Source organism: Scyliorhinus canicula, chromosome 8 (genome assembly GCF_902713615.1).
Source record: "Scyliorhinus canicula chromosome 8, sScyCan1.1, whole genome shotgun sequence".
NCBI lineage: Eukaryota > Metazoa > Chordata > Chondrichthyes > Carcharhiniformes > Scyliorhinidae > Scyliorhinus > Scyliorhinus canicula.
Genome location: NC_052153.1, coordinates 7,272,880 through 7,288,776, shown reverse-complemented (window position 1 = coordinate 7,288,776; position 15,897 = coordinate 7,272,880). Strand labels below are relative to the sequence as shown.

At 46.4% G+C, this 15,897-nt stretch overlaps 1 protein-coding gene across 1 annotated transcript in view; it reads right to left on the bottom strand.

Moving 5' to 3' along the window:
* Positions 1–15,897, bottom strand: part of si:dkey-238d18.4 (TBC1 domain family member 15) — a 74,456-nt gene that overhangs the window by 13,333 nt on the left and 45,226 nt on the right. The window contains exons 7-8 of the mRNA XM_038804102.1: positions 13,813–13,903; positions 9,315–9,463 (exon numbers count right to left, since the gene is read on the bottom strand). Coding sequence (XP_038660030.1) covers positions 9,315–9,463; positions 13,813–13,903 — 240 coding nt within the window. The remainder of the gene's footprint in view (positions 1–9,314; positions 9,464–13,812; positions 13,904–15,897) is intronic.

Genomic DNA, 15,897 nt, shown 5'->3' with positions numbered 1-15,897 from the left:
AGAATGTGTATTTTAGATTTTGCTGTTTTTACATGGTTGGAACAAAATACCTTCTATAAAATGACAAACTGCAATATGTCGGTGTGCGTTTTATATGATTATGGATTTTTTCATATTGTTTGGAATTCAATATATATTTTTAATAAAGCATTGGTTCTGCTCCGAGAAGGACGGATTGTCCTTGGAGGGGGGGGCAGTGTAGATTCACCAGAATGATAGGGCAGCTAAATGATGTCGAAACATAAGGACAGGTTTCACAGACTAGATTTCATGGAGTAAAGATGATTTGGATGAAATGAAATGAAATGAAAATCGCTTATTGTCACGAGTAGGCTGCAATGAAGTTACTGTGAAAAGCCCCTAGTCGCCACATTCCGGCGCCTGTCCGGGGAGGCAGGTACGGGAATTGAACCGTGCTGCTGGCCTGCTTGGTCTGCTTTAAAAGCCAGCGATTTAGCCGAGTGAGATAAACCAACCCCTTGGTTGTGATGTGATCTGATCGAAGTGCTGAAAACATGGAAGGCTTTGATAGTGGAGTTAACCTTGGAATTACAGCTTGTTTGGGCAGGGTTGGTGTTTGTGCACACGAAGGCGAGTGGAAATCTCAAACTCTCCGCCCCAGAACGGTCTGGATGGTGCAGAAATCATCGTGTTCAAGGCCAAGGTCGGCAGAATTTTGTTAGGGATGCGTATCGAGCGATACAGAGGCTTGAAACGCAAATCAGCCCTGATACAACTGAATAGTGGAGCAGTCTTGAGCCGCCCACGGTCATCCACCCCCTCCAATGTTTCTGAACTATAATTAAATAATAAATAACACTCCATTCCTTTACTAACTAAGAGACGTTGTGATTGAGGCCAGTGTCCTGCAGTCAGTAATGGAAGCGGATTACAATAAAGATTATTATAATTCATTAGTTCAAAAGGATTATTACTGGCAAGGCTATTACCCATCCCCAATTAATAATAGTAATAATCTTTATTGTCACAAGTAGGCTTACATTAACACTGCAATGAAGTTACTGTGGAAAGCCCCTCGTCGCCACATTCCGGCGCCTCTTCGGGTACACAGAGGGAGAATTCAGAATGTCCAATTCACCCAATAAGCACGTCTTTCGGGACTTGTGGGGAGGAAACCGGGGCACCCGGAGGAAACCCACGTATGGGCCGGCACGGTGGCGAAGTGATTAGCACTGCTGCCTCACGACGCCGAGGACCCAAATTCAATCCCAGCCCCAGGTCACTGTCTGTGTGGTAAATTATTTTATTTTTCTTATTAAAATTTTTTTTAGTGTACCCAATTCATTTGTTCCAATTAAGGGGCAATTTAGCCTGGCCACTCCACCTACCCTGCACATCTTTGGGTTGTGGGGGCTGATGTACCATCAATTGAACGCGAGACGAGTTGCTGAACAAAAGTATGGCTTTAATCTACTAGATGTTACCCCTGCGGTCGATTACAGTATAAGGATGACCGACGGGAGTACTGGGTATTTATACCCTGCCTTGGAGGCGGGGTTAACTCAGCCTCTCGACCAATCGGGGAGCCGTCACATGACTGGTCTCAACCAACTGGTCGAGAGGCACATGACCGACCAGGGCCAATGGTAAGCCGGTGTTCTGCAGGCAGGCAGCTATGTTAATCATACCACCACAGGGGCGAAAGCCACGCAGACACGGGGAGAATGTGCAAACTCCACACGGACAGTGACCCAGAGCCGGGATCGAACCTGGGACCTCGGCGCCGTGATGTGAGATAAATTATTAAACTGCCTTGGTGAGATTCGAACTCATGGCTTCACAGCATCAGTAAATTACCACTAACTGTGCTACCGTTCCCCTGATGCAGTCTTCCATTAAAACAGCAGTGCATTCTGGTGTCTGACAACAGAGGGTAGCAGCTTTCTGGAGCGGAGGAAGGTTGATAGTGGAATTCTCTAGGGTGTTGGCATTAGGAAGCCTGCTTTTCCTTGATGTATGTTAGCGACCTAAACTTTGGTGGACAGGGAACAATCTCAACATTTGCAGACATAAATCTCGGCCGTATGGTGAACTGTGTGAACTGTATGGTGAACTATGGAGAATAGCTTGAAACTTAAAAAAGGATACAGACAAGCTGGCGGACAAATGACAGATTAAATTTAACGTAGAGAAGTGTGAAGGGATTTGATGTGGTGGGAAGAACAAGAGGCGGCAATATAATCTCAAACATAATTCTGAAGAGAGCGCAGGTGTGGAGAGATCTGGGGGTACAAATCATTGATGGTGGCAGGACAGGTTGAAAGAGTGATTAATAAACCAAACAGTATCCTATGTTTTGTAAATAAGAGCGTGGAATACGAGTGAGCAGGTAAGGAAGCTACGGTAAATCTGTATTAAAAAAACTGGTTTAGCCTCAGCTAGAGTAATGTGTTTAGTTCTGGACACCGCACCTTGGCAAAGGTGTGACGACATGAGAGAGAGTGCGGGAAAGATTCACGAGAATGGTTCCAGGGTTGAGGAACTTCAGTTGTGTAGATAGTTTGGATAAGTTGGGTCTGTTTTCCTTGGAGGAGAGAAGGTTGAGAGGAGGCGTGATTGAGATGTTCAAGATCACGAGGGGGGGGTGGTGGGGGTCTGGTCAGAGTAGCTAGGGGGCAAAAGTGTTCCCATTGGTGGAGGGATCGAGAACGAGAGAGGACAGGCTTAAGGGGATCGGCAAGAAGACGCAACAGTGACAGTCAGAACAACCCGTCTGTGCTGCATGTGGTCAGGGTCAGCAATGCACTGCCCATGAGTCGGATGGAGGCAGATTGAATTGTGGCTTTCAAAAGGCAATTGGCCAGGAACTATGGGGAAAAGCCATGAAGAGGGACGAAGATAGCAGCCGGCACAATGGGCCAAATGGCCTCTTTCCGTGCTCAAACCATTCCGTGATTCCACCAACACTTTTGGCGATCTAAGAAAAGTGCGACATCCGATAAATTCACTAGAAATTTCACAAGAGGAGAAGAACTCCCAGATTGCCAAGAGTGGCGAGGGAGCCGGGGGGAAGGGTCGACTGCAACGAAGCGTGGACTTGAATTGATTGGGGGAAGAAGTTGCTGGAATGTTCTGTGATGTACTGCAGCCATTGTATCAATCCTTTATGGAAACTGTGCTGCATCATCTGGTGCCTGTGGTGAACCCACAGCGATCACCACATGATTCCGTTTAACAAAAGGAATGCTGCAGAAACTTCAGGGAGTTTCACAGCCAATCGGATCTCGAACGCATTTTCAGAAAAATGTGGCAACAGGGCTTTTTACATTTAAAGCTGTATTTAACATGATTTACAAGGACGCACACAAACCACCAGCGGAGAAGCTGATTGAAGCACTGGAGGTTGAATAAAGAGGTAGAAAGTCACTTGGCAGAAACAAATTCATTTCGATATCGAACCCAGATAATTCTTTTCAGTTTGTTTTCTTTTTGTGCATCTCGGACACTCTTGGTCATAATTGTGTACTGCACCAAACACAACAGCTTATGGTGCGTAAACTCACGCCGCACATTCAACCGCCCCCCCCCCGCTTTCCACCTGCCTCCCCCCCCCCCCCCCCCCCCCCCACCCGCCGGCCCCGGTATTTAAAGTAGTTAGGCTGAAGTTAGAAGTGGTCTTATTTCTCCCGGTTGTTTCAGAGTAGCCATTAGCTTAACACTGGCAGAACCGTCGGAGGTCAGAGATTCAAATCGCTTTGCCGGAAGATTCCCAGCGCAGTGCACTGCCCCGTAGGAAAGTTAGTGCTTCCGGACAATCGCCACGCAAATCCTTATCTGGGAACATCCAAGAGGGATTCCCCGGCGCATTTCTTGGGTGCCCCCACAAATTCGACACTGGGGAGTCAGGAGTTACAGGCCAATGTCTTTTGAATGAGACATTAAACGGAGGCCTTGTTTTCCCATGGCCACCGTTTCAAAGAGAAGGGGTTCTGAGGTGGATCTATACCTCACTAAAATAAACAAATCACGTTGTGGTTTGTGGAGTCTTGCTGTGCTTCTGCTGCATTTGCCTGGGGAACAAGTGATTGAACTTTGAAAATAATTAAAATAATTACGTCCACTCTTAATCAGAACTGAACTTCCCCATACCCAGTAACCCCACCTAACCTTTTTTAAAAAAATAATCTTTGTTGTGACAAGTAGGCTTACATTAACACTGCAATGAAGTTACTGTGAAAATCCCCTAGTCGCCACATTCCGGCACCTGTTCGGGTACACAGAGGGAGAATTCAGAATGTCCAAATTACCTAACAACACGTCTATCGGGGCTTGTGGGAGGAAACCGGAGCACCCGGAGGAAACCCACGCAGACACGGGGAGAACGTGCAGACTCCGCACAGACAGTGACTCAAGCCGGGAATCGAACCTGGGACCCTGGAGCTGTGAAGCAACAGTGATAACCACTGTGCTATCATGCCTTGGTCACTAAGGGCAATTTAGCATGGCCAATCCATCTAACCTGCACATCTTTGGACTGTGGGAGGGAACCTGAGTACACGGAGGAAACCCACGCACACACGGGGAGAACGTGCAGACTCCACACAGACAGTCAGCCGAGGCTGGAATTGAACTCGGGTCCCTGGCGCTGTGAGGCCGCAGTGCTAACCACTGCGCCATCGTGCCGCCCCAAATAGATGAAGAGAACTTTTGATTTTTATCGGAGCTGTTATTTACGTGACTCATTCATAGGGTGGGTGTGTTTCTGGCCAGGCCAGCATTTATTTCCCATTCCTAAAGACACCTGAAAAGGTGCTGGTGAGTCACATTCTTGAACTGCTGCAAGTTCATCTGTCACGTTTTTTTTTAGAACAGTACAGCACAGAACAGGCCCTTCGGCCCTCGATGTTGTGCCGAGCAATGATCACCCCACTCAAGCCCACATATCCACCCTATACCAGTAACCCAACAACCCCCCCATTAACCTTATTTTTTAGGACACTATGGGCAATTTAGCATGGCCAATCCACCTAACCCGCACATCTTTGGACTGTGGGAGGAAACCGGAGCACCCGGAGGAAACCCACGCACACACGGGGAGGACGTGCAGACTCCGCACAGACAGTGACCCAGCCGGGAATCGAACCTGGGACCCTGGAGCTGTGAAGCATTGATGCTAACCACCATGCTACCATGCTGCCCCCACACCCGCTCCATGTACACCCACAATGCTGTTGGAAGGGGAGTTCCACAATTTTGATCCAATGACAGTGAAGGAATGGCCAAACTAATTTAGTTGAATTTTTTGAGGACATTACTGTATGTTCTATGTACTATGTATTACCAGTGCGCTAGACAACGGGGAGCCAATGGATGTGGTATATCTGGATTTCCAGAAAGCTTTTGACAAGGTGCCACAAAAAGGTTGCTGCATAAGATAAAGATACATGGCATTAAGGGTAAAGTAGTAGCATGGATAGAGGATTGGTTAATTAATAGAAAGCAAAGTGTCGTGATTAATAGTTGTTTCTCTGGTTGGCAATCAGTAGCTAGTGGTGTCCCTCAGGGAACAGTGTTGGGCCAACAATTGTTCACAATTGACATAGATGATTTGGAGTTGGGGACCAAGTGCAATGTGTCCAAGTTTGCAGACGACACTAAGGTGAGTGGTAAAGCGAAAAGTGCAGAGGATACCGCAAGTCTGCAGAGGGATTTGGATAGTTTAAGTGAATGGGCTAGGGTCTGGCAGATGGAATACAATGTTGACAAATGTACAGTTATTGTTTTGGTAGGAATAACAGCAAAAGGGATTATTATTTAAATGATAAAATATTAAAACATGCTGCTGTGCAGAGGGACCTGGGTGTGCTAGTGCATGATTGGTAAAAAGTTGGTTTACAGGTGCAGCAGGGGCTGTTTAGCACACTGGGCTAAATTGCTGGCTTTGAAAGCAGACCAAGGCAGGCCAGCAGCACGGTTCGATTCCTGTAACAGCCTCCCTGAACAGGCGCCGGAATGTGGCGACTAGGGGCTTTTCACAGTAACTTCATTGAAGCCTACTCGTGACAATAAGCGATTTTCATTTCATTTCAACAGATTGATTAAGAAGGTGAATGGAATTTTGTCCTTCATTGCTAGAGGGATGAAGTTTAAGACTAGGGAGGTTATGCTGCAACTGTGTACGGTGTTAGTGAGGCCACACCTGAAAATGAAAATCGCTTATTGTCACAAGTAGGCTTCAAATGAAGTTACTGTGAAAAGCCCCTAGTCGCCACATTCCGGCGCCTGTTCGGGAAGGCTGGTACGGGAATTGAACCGTGCTGCTGGCCTGCCTTGGTCTGCTTTCAAAGCCAGCGATTTAGCCGTGTGCTAAACCAGCCCCAATACCTGGAGTATTGTGTTCAGTTTTGGTCTCCTTACTTGAGAAAGGACGTACTGGCACGGGAGGGTGTGCAGAGGAGATTCACTAGGTTAATCCCAGAGTTGAGGGGGTTGGATTACGAGGAGAGTTTGAGTAGACTGGGACTGTACTCGTTGGAATTTAGAAGGATGCTGGGGGGGGGGGGGGGGTCTTATAGAAACATATAAAATTATGAAGGGAATAGATAGGATAGATGCGGGCAGGTTGTTTCCACTGGTGAGTGAAAGCAGAACTAGGGGGTATAGCCTCAAAATAAGGAGAAGTAGATTTAGGACTGAGTTTAGAAGGATCTTCTTCACCCAAAGGGTTGTGAATCTATGGAATTCCTTGCCCAGTAAAGCAGTTGAGGTGCCTTCATTAAATGTTTTCAAGATAAAGATAGATAATTTTTTGAAGAATAAAGGGATTAAGGGTTATGGTGTTCGGGCGGGAAAGTGGAGCTGAGTCCACAAAAGATCAGCCATGATCTAATTGAATGGCGGAGCAGGCCCGAGGGGCCAGATGGCCTACTCCTGTTCCTAGTTCTTATATATTTCCAGGTGAGAATAGTGAGAGTCTTGGAAAGGAACTTGCAGATGTTGGTGTTCCCGAGTGTCTGCTGCCCTTGCCCTTTTAGTCGGTAAAGGTCGTGGGTTTGGAGGGTGCTGCCTAAGGAGTCTTGGTGAGTTGCTGCAAGGAATCACTGTTTGCCGGTGGTGGAGGGAGTGAATGTTTAAGGTTGGGGGGGGGGGCAATCTGGAATCCTCTTTTGCAAATTCAACATTAAATTCAACATAGAACTGGATATACAATTGAACATGTCTTTGGAGGAGTGGGACCAATTGGGGAGCTCTTTGAAGGAGCTGTCACAGAAATGATGGGCCAAAAGTCCTCATTCTGTGCTAAAAGATTTGACAATTCTGGCTTATCTGAATTTTCCCTGTCCGTCGTATGTTCCTATTGCAACGAAGCTACTGGGGAGCCTGGTAGATAAAAATATTAAACAAACATGGGTGTGACAGGGATTAGTATTAGCATTGGGTATCATATAGCATACAGTAACTGTGATATAGATTTTTAAAAAATATATATTTTAAACAGATCTCTGGTGCCTTAAAATGGCTGCCAAAAATCACATGACATTTTACAACTGCAATGTTTGTCAAGCTTCTAGAAGGCTCCAAGATATATGAAGACATTTGAAATTTAACATGCATTTCCACAAGGGTCATCGACAATGACTTCCCTGGAGGCGTGAAGAGCTCTCTCACTAAACCTGGAAATGGTAGCCATTCAAATTAATTGCGGCAGCATTTTGAAGACTAATTGCCTTGGCTAAAAGAGAATGGATGGACCATGCCCAGGAATTTAGGTTAACCCAATACCTAAAATGGAAGCAAGATTTGACAGTTTGGGATAACAGCCGTCTTGAGTTTTCGACTGTATAAAGTCTGGCTGAGAACCATCTTTTGGTGCAGAACACACAGGAAGAACCCGGAGACGTATCCTCAGAGAGGGTTCTGAGCCAAGGTAGAACAAAGAGGATGGCAGCCAGACATTAAATGTTGTACTACTGAAAGAATCTAGGAAATCTTCAAGTGTCATCACTACAGAACAAGTGAGGAACAAGTGATCTTCTCTCTCGCCCAAAGCCTGCTAAATCCACCTGGAAAGGCAAACACCCTCTAATCGACTACATAAGTCTTCAACTTCAACCCTTCGAATCCAGACAACCAACAATTCATCGGCAAGCTACAGGCCTGCAACAATATTATAAAGGACTGAACTAAACACTATGTTCAGAAGTATCTTTTATCATCATCTGCATTTAATCTATGCATGATTGTCAGAGAATACAACAGGATATCGACAGGCTGCACAATTGGGCGGAGAAATGGCAGATGGAGTTTAACACAGACAAATGCGAGGCGATGCATTTTGGTAGATCCAATTCAGCTGGGAGCTATAAAGTAAATGGCAGAACCATCAGGAGCATAGAGACACAGAGAGATCTGGGCGCGCAGGTCCACAGATCCTTAAAAGTGGCAGCACAGGTGGAAATGGTGGTAAAGAAAGCATCTGGCATGCTTGCCTTCATAGGGCAGGGTATCGAGTATAAATCTCGAAAATTATGTTAGTTATACAGAACGTTGGTCAGGCCACATTTGGAATACTGTGTCCAATTCTGGTCACCACACTACCAGAAGGACGTGGAAGCTTTGGAGAGAGTACAGAAAATATTTGCCAGGATGTTGCCTGGTATTAGCTATGTGGAGAGATTGAATAAACTGGGATTGTTCTCCCTAGAGAGACGGAGGCTGAGGGGGCGACCTGATAGAAGTTTATAAAATTATTAGGGGTATAGCTAGGGTGAACAGTTGGAGGCTTTTTCCCAGGGCGGAATTGACAATTATATGGGGGACACAGGTTCAAGGTGAGGGGGGGGAAAGGTTCAGTGGAAATGTGCGGGGGATGTTTTTGACACAGAGGGTGGTAGTGGCCTGGAATGCATGGCCAAGTGAGGTGGTTGAGGCAGATACGTTGGCGACCTTTAAGACTTATCTGGTTAGGCACACGAACAGGCGGGGTATAGAAGGATACAGGCGGTTGGTCTAGATAGGACACGTGATCGGCGCAGGCTTGGAGGGCCTTAGGACATGTTTCTGAGCTGTACTGTTCTGTTTTCTTTGTTTCAGTTAGTAGCTTTATTACTTTAACTTGAGTAACTTACAGCAGCACTTTTGTAATGAACGAACCGTTACCTTGTTTAAGACTAAGCTTTGCTGCTTTCTCCCCCCCAATCAACACACAACCTCTTAGCTCAAAGACCACTTTGAAGAAACTTATTTTACGTGGTTGTGACAAGAAGCAGAAGCGTCATAGTCAAATGCAATGCAATCTGGATTACTTGGCAGCTCACGGTCGCAGTCGCATCTGATTTCACCAGGTTACTCACCTTCCCTCTGGAAATGCGTCATTCTCTCCGAATGACGCGCACTTTCTGCCTCCGGCGAATTCAGCTCCAGGTGGTGACTGCTGAGGATCTCGAATAGTCGGATTGCGTCGCTGTGCTCAAACTCTCGCTGGAATCCCAGAAGTAGCCACCTGCCGACAGGGAAGGGAAGGCAGTCTCGCAGGGACCGCAAATGGAACAAGCCGTTACCCCACTTTTACTCAAAAGTGCTGTTACAGAGAATTGCACAGAGTTTTACAGCAGCAAAACAGTTCCATTGGGCCCAAATGGGCCATTCCATGTTTATGCTCCACATGAGCCTCTTCCCACTGCTCTTCACCTCACGCTATCAACATATTCCCTTAGTGCATAACTAGCCTCCCCATACACACAGCTATTTCTGTTTGCCTCAACCACTGCCTGTGGTAGCGAATTCCACTTTCCCACAGAATGAGATAGACATACACTGAGAGAAAAATAAGTTAATACGAGACAGTCAACATGGCTTTGGCACGGGCAGGTCATGTCTATTAATTTAATTGAGGTCTTTGACGAGGTGACACAGGCAGTGGATGAGGGTAGTGCCGTGGATGTTGTATATTTGGATTTCAGAAAGCATTTGATACAGTGCCACATGGCAGGCTGGTTAGAAAATTAAAGATGTTTGGGATTGCTGGGTCCTTGGCAGCATGGATTAGAATTTGGGTAAGAGATAGGAAACCAAGAGTGGGTATAGATCGGCATTTCTTAGACTGGAGACGAGTTGAAAGTGATGCTCCCCAGGGCTTACTTTTTCTGATTTATATAAATGATTTAAAAGTGGGTGTGGAGGGCGAAAATCTCTAAATTTGCAGGTGATACTAAGCTAGGGAGAATAGTGAATTGTGAGGATGACGCTGAGCGACTTCAGAGGGACATTGACGAGTTGGCCAAATGGCAGATGAACTTCAATGCAGCGAAATGTGAGGTGATGTATTTTGGTAGAAGAAACACGGGGAGACACTGCAGGCTCAATAGTACAACTTTGAGGGGAGTACAGGAGCAGAGGGACCTCGGGGTTCAAGTGCATAATTCTCTGAAGGTGTCCAGACAAGTTGAAACAGTTGTTAAGAAGGCTTATAGCATCACAGGTTGATAAATAGAGGCATAGAGTATAAAAACAAGGAAGTGATGCTACACACCTCTACAAATCATTGGTCAGACCACATTTGGAGTATTGTGTTCAGTTCTGGGCACCTTATTTAAGGAAGGATGTTAAAGCCCTGGAGAGAGTGCAGAGGACATTTACTAGAATGATACCAGGAATTAGGAATTTTAGATACAAGGAAAGATTGGGGAAATTGGGCTTGTTCTCCTTTGAGCAGGGAAGATTAAGAGGTGACCTTATTGAGGTGTTCAACATTCTGAACAATTTTGACAGGGTAAAGAAGGATATTCTGTGTCCACTGGTTGGTATGTCAGTAAATAAGGGTCACAATTTCAAGATGGTCAGCCAGAGAGCTAGGAGTGAGATGAGGAGAAACTTATTTACTCAGAGAGTTAGAACATAGAACAGTACAGCACAGAACAGGCCCTTCGGCCCTCGATGTTGTGCCGAACAATGATCACCCTACTCAAACCCACGTATCCACCCTATACCCGTAACCCAACAACCCCCCCTTGGCCTTACTTTTTTTTTTTAAGGACACTACGGGCAATTTTTATCATGGCCAATCCACCTAACCCGCACATCTTTGGACTGTGGGAGGAAACCGGAGCACCCGGAGGAAACCCACGCACACACGGGGAGGACGTGCAGACTCCGCACAGACAGTGACCCAGCCGGGAATCGAACCTGGAACCCTGGAGCTGTGAAGCATTTATGCTAACCACCATGCTACCGTGCTGCCTGGAAGAGTTGTTGGGGTTTGGAATGCGCTGCCTGGGAGAGTTGTTGGGGTTTGGAATGTGCTGCCTGGGAGAGTTGTTGGGGGTGGAATGCGCTGCCTGGGAGAGTTGTTGGGGTTTGGAATGGGCTGCCTGGGAGAGTTGTTGGGGTTTGGAATGTGCTGCCTGGGAGAGTTGTTGGGGGTTGGAATATGCTGCCTGGGAGAGTTGTTGGGATTTGCAATGTGCTGCCTGGGAGAGTTATTGGGGATGGAATGTGCTGCCTGGGAGAGTTGTTGGGGTTTGGAATGTGCTGCCTGGGAGAGTGGTGGAGGTGGATTCCAATAGGAGTTTTCAAAAGAGAGCTGGATAAATATTAAGTGACAAATTTGTTTTTTTTTTTAATTTAAGAGTGCCCAATTCATTTTTTCCAATTAAGGGCAATTTTAGCGTGGCCAATCCACCTACCCTACACATCTTTGGGTTCTGGGGGTGAAACCCACGCAGACACGGGAAGAATGTGCAAACTCCACACGGACAGTGACCCAGGGCTGGGATTCGAACCTGGGACCTCGGCGCCCTGAGGCAACAGGGCTAACCCACTGCGACACCGCACTGCCCACGTGACAAATTTAGAGGGCTCCAGAGCTAGGGCTGGGGAACGGGACTACCTAGGTTGCTCTTTTGGGAGCCGGTGCAGACACGATGGGCCTCCTTCTCTGCTGTATGTAACAAACAAACCTCTCTACACATCTACTTTATTGAATTATTTCATAATCTTAATAATGTGCAGAAACAAACTCAACAACCGGACGAGAGATCTGTTTCCAGCTCATTAAGTTAGTGGTTCAAGGCGAGGTCTTGTCAACACCTTCTCAAGGGTAATTAGGGGCGGATAACAAATATCGTCCTAGCCAGCAACACCCACATCCTATGATAAAAAACCCAAAATATTGAACATTGCTGAAAAGGGACGTACTGTCAAAACATTTCTTGCACTTATCAGGACAGATGCAAGAGTGCCAAATTTCAAAGGGAGCAACAATGGATTAATTAAAAAATTGTGAATAAAATACATTGTCACAATCAGAATTCTCAAGATGCCTGACAGAGCCCAGGACAAAGCAACCCGCTTGATTGGCACCCTATCATCAGTTTAAACACCATTCTCTCCACCGTCGATACAAACCAGCGAGCCTAATGAGCTCATTATTTCCTTCCATCTGTCAGCAGTCCAAGGGGGATTTTCCGGTTTTAGTAAAAACAAATCAATCATTTTGCCCATGTCCTTTGCGAGAAACAGTGAACGCCCCTCGTCGGACTGACAAATTATTAAGCTCCCAGAGAACTTGGAGTAAAGGACTGGTTAAAGATCTTCTTCCACACAGCACAGCAGTCAACCGCACGCTTGCATCTCCCTGCCGCACTCGGTTAGAAGGTTCAGTGTTAGTGGCACGGGAGAGAGGTGGTCAGCAGAGTTGCTCTGCTTTCGGCCGAATATCAGAAGCAGTTTTCTTCAGCGTGAATTTGGTTTTGAGGGTGCATTGGTTTGATCTTACATCAAATGGCAAGCTCTTATGGCACTTCAGGACACGAGGATAGCCATATGTTCCCAGATTGTTGTGCCAGCTATTTCTACCAAACTCCTCTCCCAATTTCTGCAATTTTCTTTTTTATTCGTTGGTGGGACGTGGGCATCGCAGGCTGTGCATTTATTGCCCATCCCTAATTGTCTGGTATTATCTGGGCCTTTGTTAAGATCTAGAATGTGCTGGCTGCAAGGGTGTGGGAATCAAATTCTATTGTAACTTTCAAACAATTTAAGGAACATAACGTGCTCAGCGCAAACAAATTTCCCAAGGCATTTTAGAGGAGAATTATAAAACAAAGTATGACACTGAGCCACTAAGTGAGATATTAGACCGGATGACCATAAACTTGGTCAAAGAGATGCATTCTAATGAGTGTCTTAAAGAAGGGAGGCGAGATAGAGAGGCGGGGAAGTGTAGGGGGAGAATCCCAGAGCTTAGGGCCCAGGCAACTGAAGGGACGACCCAGCAAAGGTGGGGTAATTAATGTCACAAGAGGCCAGAATGAGAGAAGCGCAAAGATCGTGGGGCTGGAGATGACAGAGACAGGGAAGAGCAACATGGGAGAAGGGCAGTGGGTAGCACTGGGACTGTGGCGCTGAGGACCAGGGTTCGAATCCCAGCCCTGGGTCACTGTCAGTGTGGAGTTTGCACATTCTCCCCGTGTTTGCGTGGGTTTCACCCCCACAACCCAAAGATGTGCAGGGCAGGTGGATTGGTCACACTAAATTGCCCTTTAATTGGAAAACAAAAAATAATTAGGTAGTCTAAATTTATTTTGAAAAATGGAAGAAGGGAATTGAAAATAAGGATGAATATTGCAAAATTTTTAAAAAAACATTGCTTGACCAAGACCAATTGTGGGCCGGTGAGCTTCTGGGTATTAGGTGAACGAGATGCCCTGCGAGTTAAGATGTGGGGAGCAGAGTTTTGGATGACCTCAAAGTATGCCCCATTTCTCAAAAAAAAAGAGCAGGCGGCTGATCAGTGAGCATCTCTAACGAGAGAAACGGAGAGGAGGCGATGAGTGACTATCATGACCTCACCTGTGACAGAACGTGAGGCCGTTCATACCATCCCGCAGGAGGTGAGAGTGAAGTTGCGAATCCAGTTCCTTCAGCAGCTCCTCCTCAAGTCCTGGACACACATGAAGTACTTGGCAGTCAAACAAAATTAAAACTGAGAAGTCATCAAAAGCAGGTTTTAACTCATAAGTGAAAGACTCCCCTGTAGGGATAAGCCATGTTAAACGGAACAGGAGGAGGTCAATCAACCATTCAACCTCTTGAGTCTGCTTTGACCTTCAATTAAATCATGCCCATTAGGTATCTTGATTGTATTTCCCCCACTTTGTTTCTGTAACCCTTAATACCCCTTGTCTAATGGAATTCTATCAATCTCAGGGGGAGGTGGAAAGAGTTCCAGATTTCCAGGAACCGTTTGTGTAAAGAAATGTTTCCTGACATCGCCCTGTGAATAGCCTAGATTCAATTTTAAGGTTCTGACCCCTTAGAATCCCTGACTTAAACAAAAATGGAGCCTCCACTGTGGTTCGTAGCATCAGACGTGCACCCCACCTTCTCCTGATTCACCCAAAGCCATGGTCACCATCCTTCAACTCGTTGATGGTATTTCAAACCCACGGACGGCACGGTAGCACAGTGGTTAGCACTGTTTCTTCACCACGCCAGGGTCCCGGGTAAGATTCCCGGCTTGGGTCACTGCCTGTGCGGAGTCTGCACGTCCTCCCCGTGTCTGCGTGGGTTTCCTCCGGTTTCCTCCCACCTGTCCCGAAAGACGTGCTGTTAGGTGAATTGGACATTCTGAATTCTCCCTCAGTGTACCCGAACAGGCGCCGGAATGTGGCGACTTGGGGCTTTTCACAGTAACTTCATTGCGGTGTTAATGTAAACCTACTTGTGACACACTAATAAAGATTATTAAAACCTATACCAACAGTTCACTTTTATATTCACTGGACAAGCCAGCCCCTGCTTGGGGAGAAATTTTCCAAGGATCCAAAGGTCGACTTAAAGGTTGACATCAATGGTAGTTTAAATTTAGGACCAATTCTCCTTTCTTCACCCACACCCTTAACCTCAGGCAGAGAACTGAAAAGGTCATTCATGCTGCCACTCCCACAGCATGGTTTTATTTTCTGTCGCAGGGCCCATTCTTGGACAGTTAACAGCAGTGGCTGGAAACGTAGCGAGCAATGGCTTTGTTGGAGAGTCCCGGGGCTGAATCAAATTCAAATCTATTCATCACATTTAATTAGACCTCAGCATAGTCATTAATGGGAACAGGTCACCATCATGAATCATCTCATATCCATTAAGAGCTCAATCCCACCATTGGGAGTATAGTCAGAACTATATATAGTAAATATCACATTCCACTGTGCCTCACTTCCGCCACGCAGTGCAGCCAGTATTTGGATTCAGACCTCTTCGACGCCCCCAATTTCCACTGCTCCACCATTGCGGCCGAGCCTTTAGCTGCCTGCAGTCCTAAACTCTGGAATTCCCTCTCGTATCTCTTCAGCATTTCTCGCCTCTTTATCCTAGTTGACAGGGCTTGGATGTCAAATCTTTGTCTGATAATCCTATGAAGCACCTGGGAGCATTTTACGATGTTAAAGGTGCTATACGAATGCAAGTTGTTGATTGTGTGGGGATCGGTTGAAAACGTAATCCTATAATTTGAGTGCACACGCTGGCTGCTCCTGAATTGGTCCTGGTACCCACAAGAGGGCATCACTTTTGTCAGCACGTGTTCTGATCAGTTTTTGTATGTGTTGAAATGCCAGTGTTCAACCACCTTACACTCCGAGTCTGGCTACCACACAACCTGGGCTTTAGGTGCACATACTGGAGTTGTACTCCTGCGCTGGCCATCAAATATACTAGCCTCAGGTTAACGCCAAAGCCAGGGTTGGAATCAACCATTTCATTTCTCAGCTACCACCTCCAGAGAGTAAGGCAGTCTGTTTGCAACCTCGCTGTGATGGTGGATCCTGAGAGGAGGTTCCAACCTTATGTTCGTTATCTTCAAGATCATCTATTTTCCACCTCCATAACATCGTCTGACTTTGACTGTGCTGCTGACACTCTGGAGTGTGCCTGTGTTAC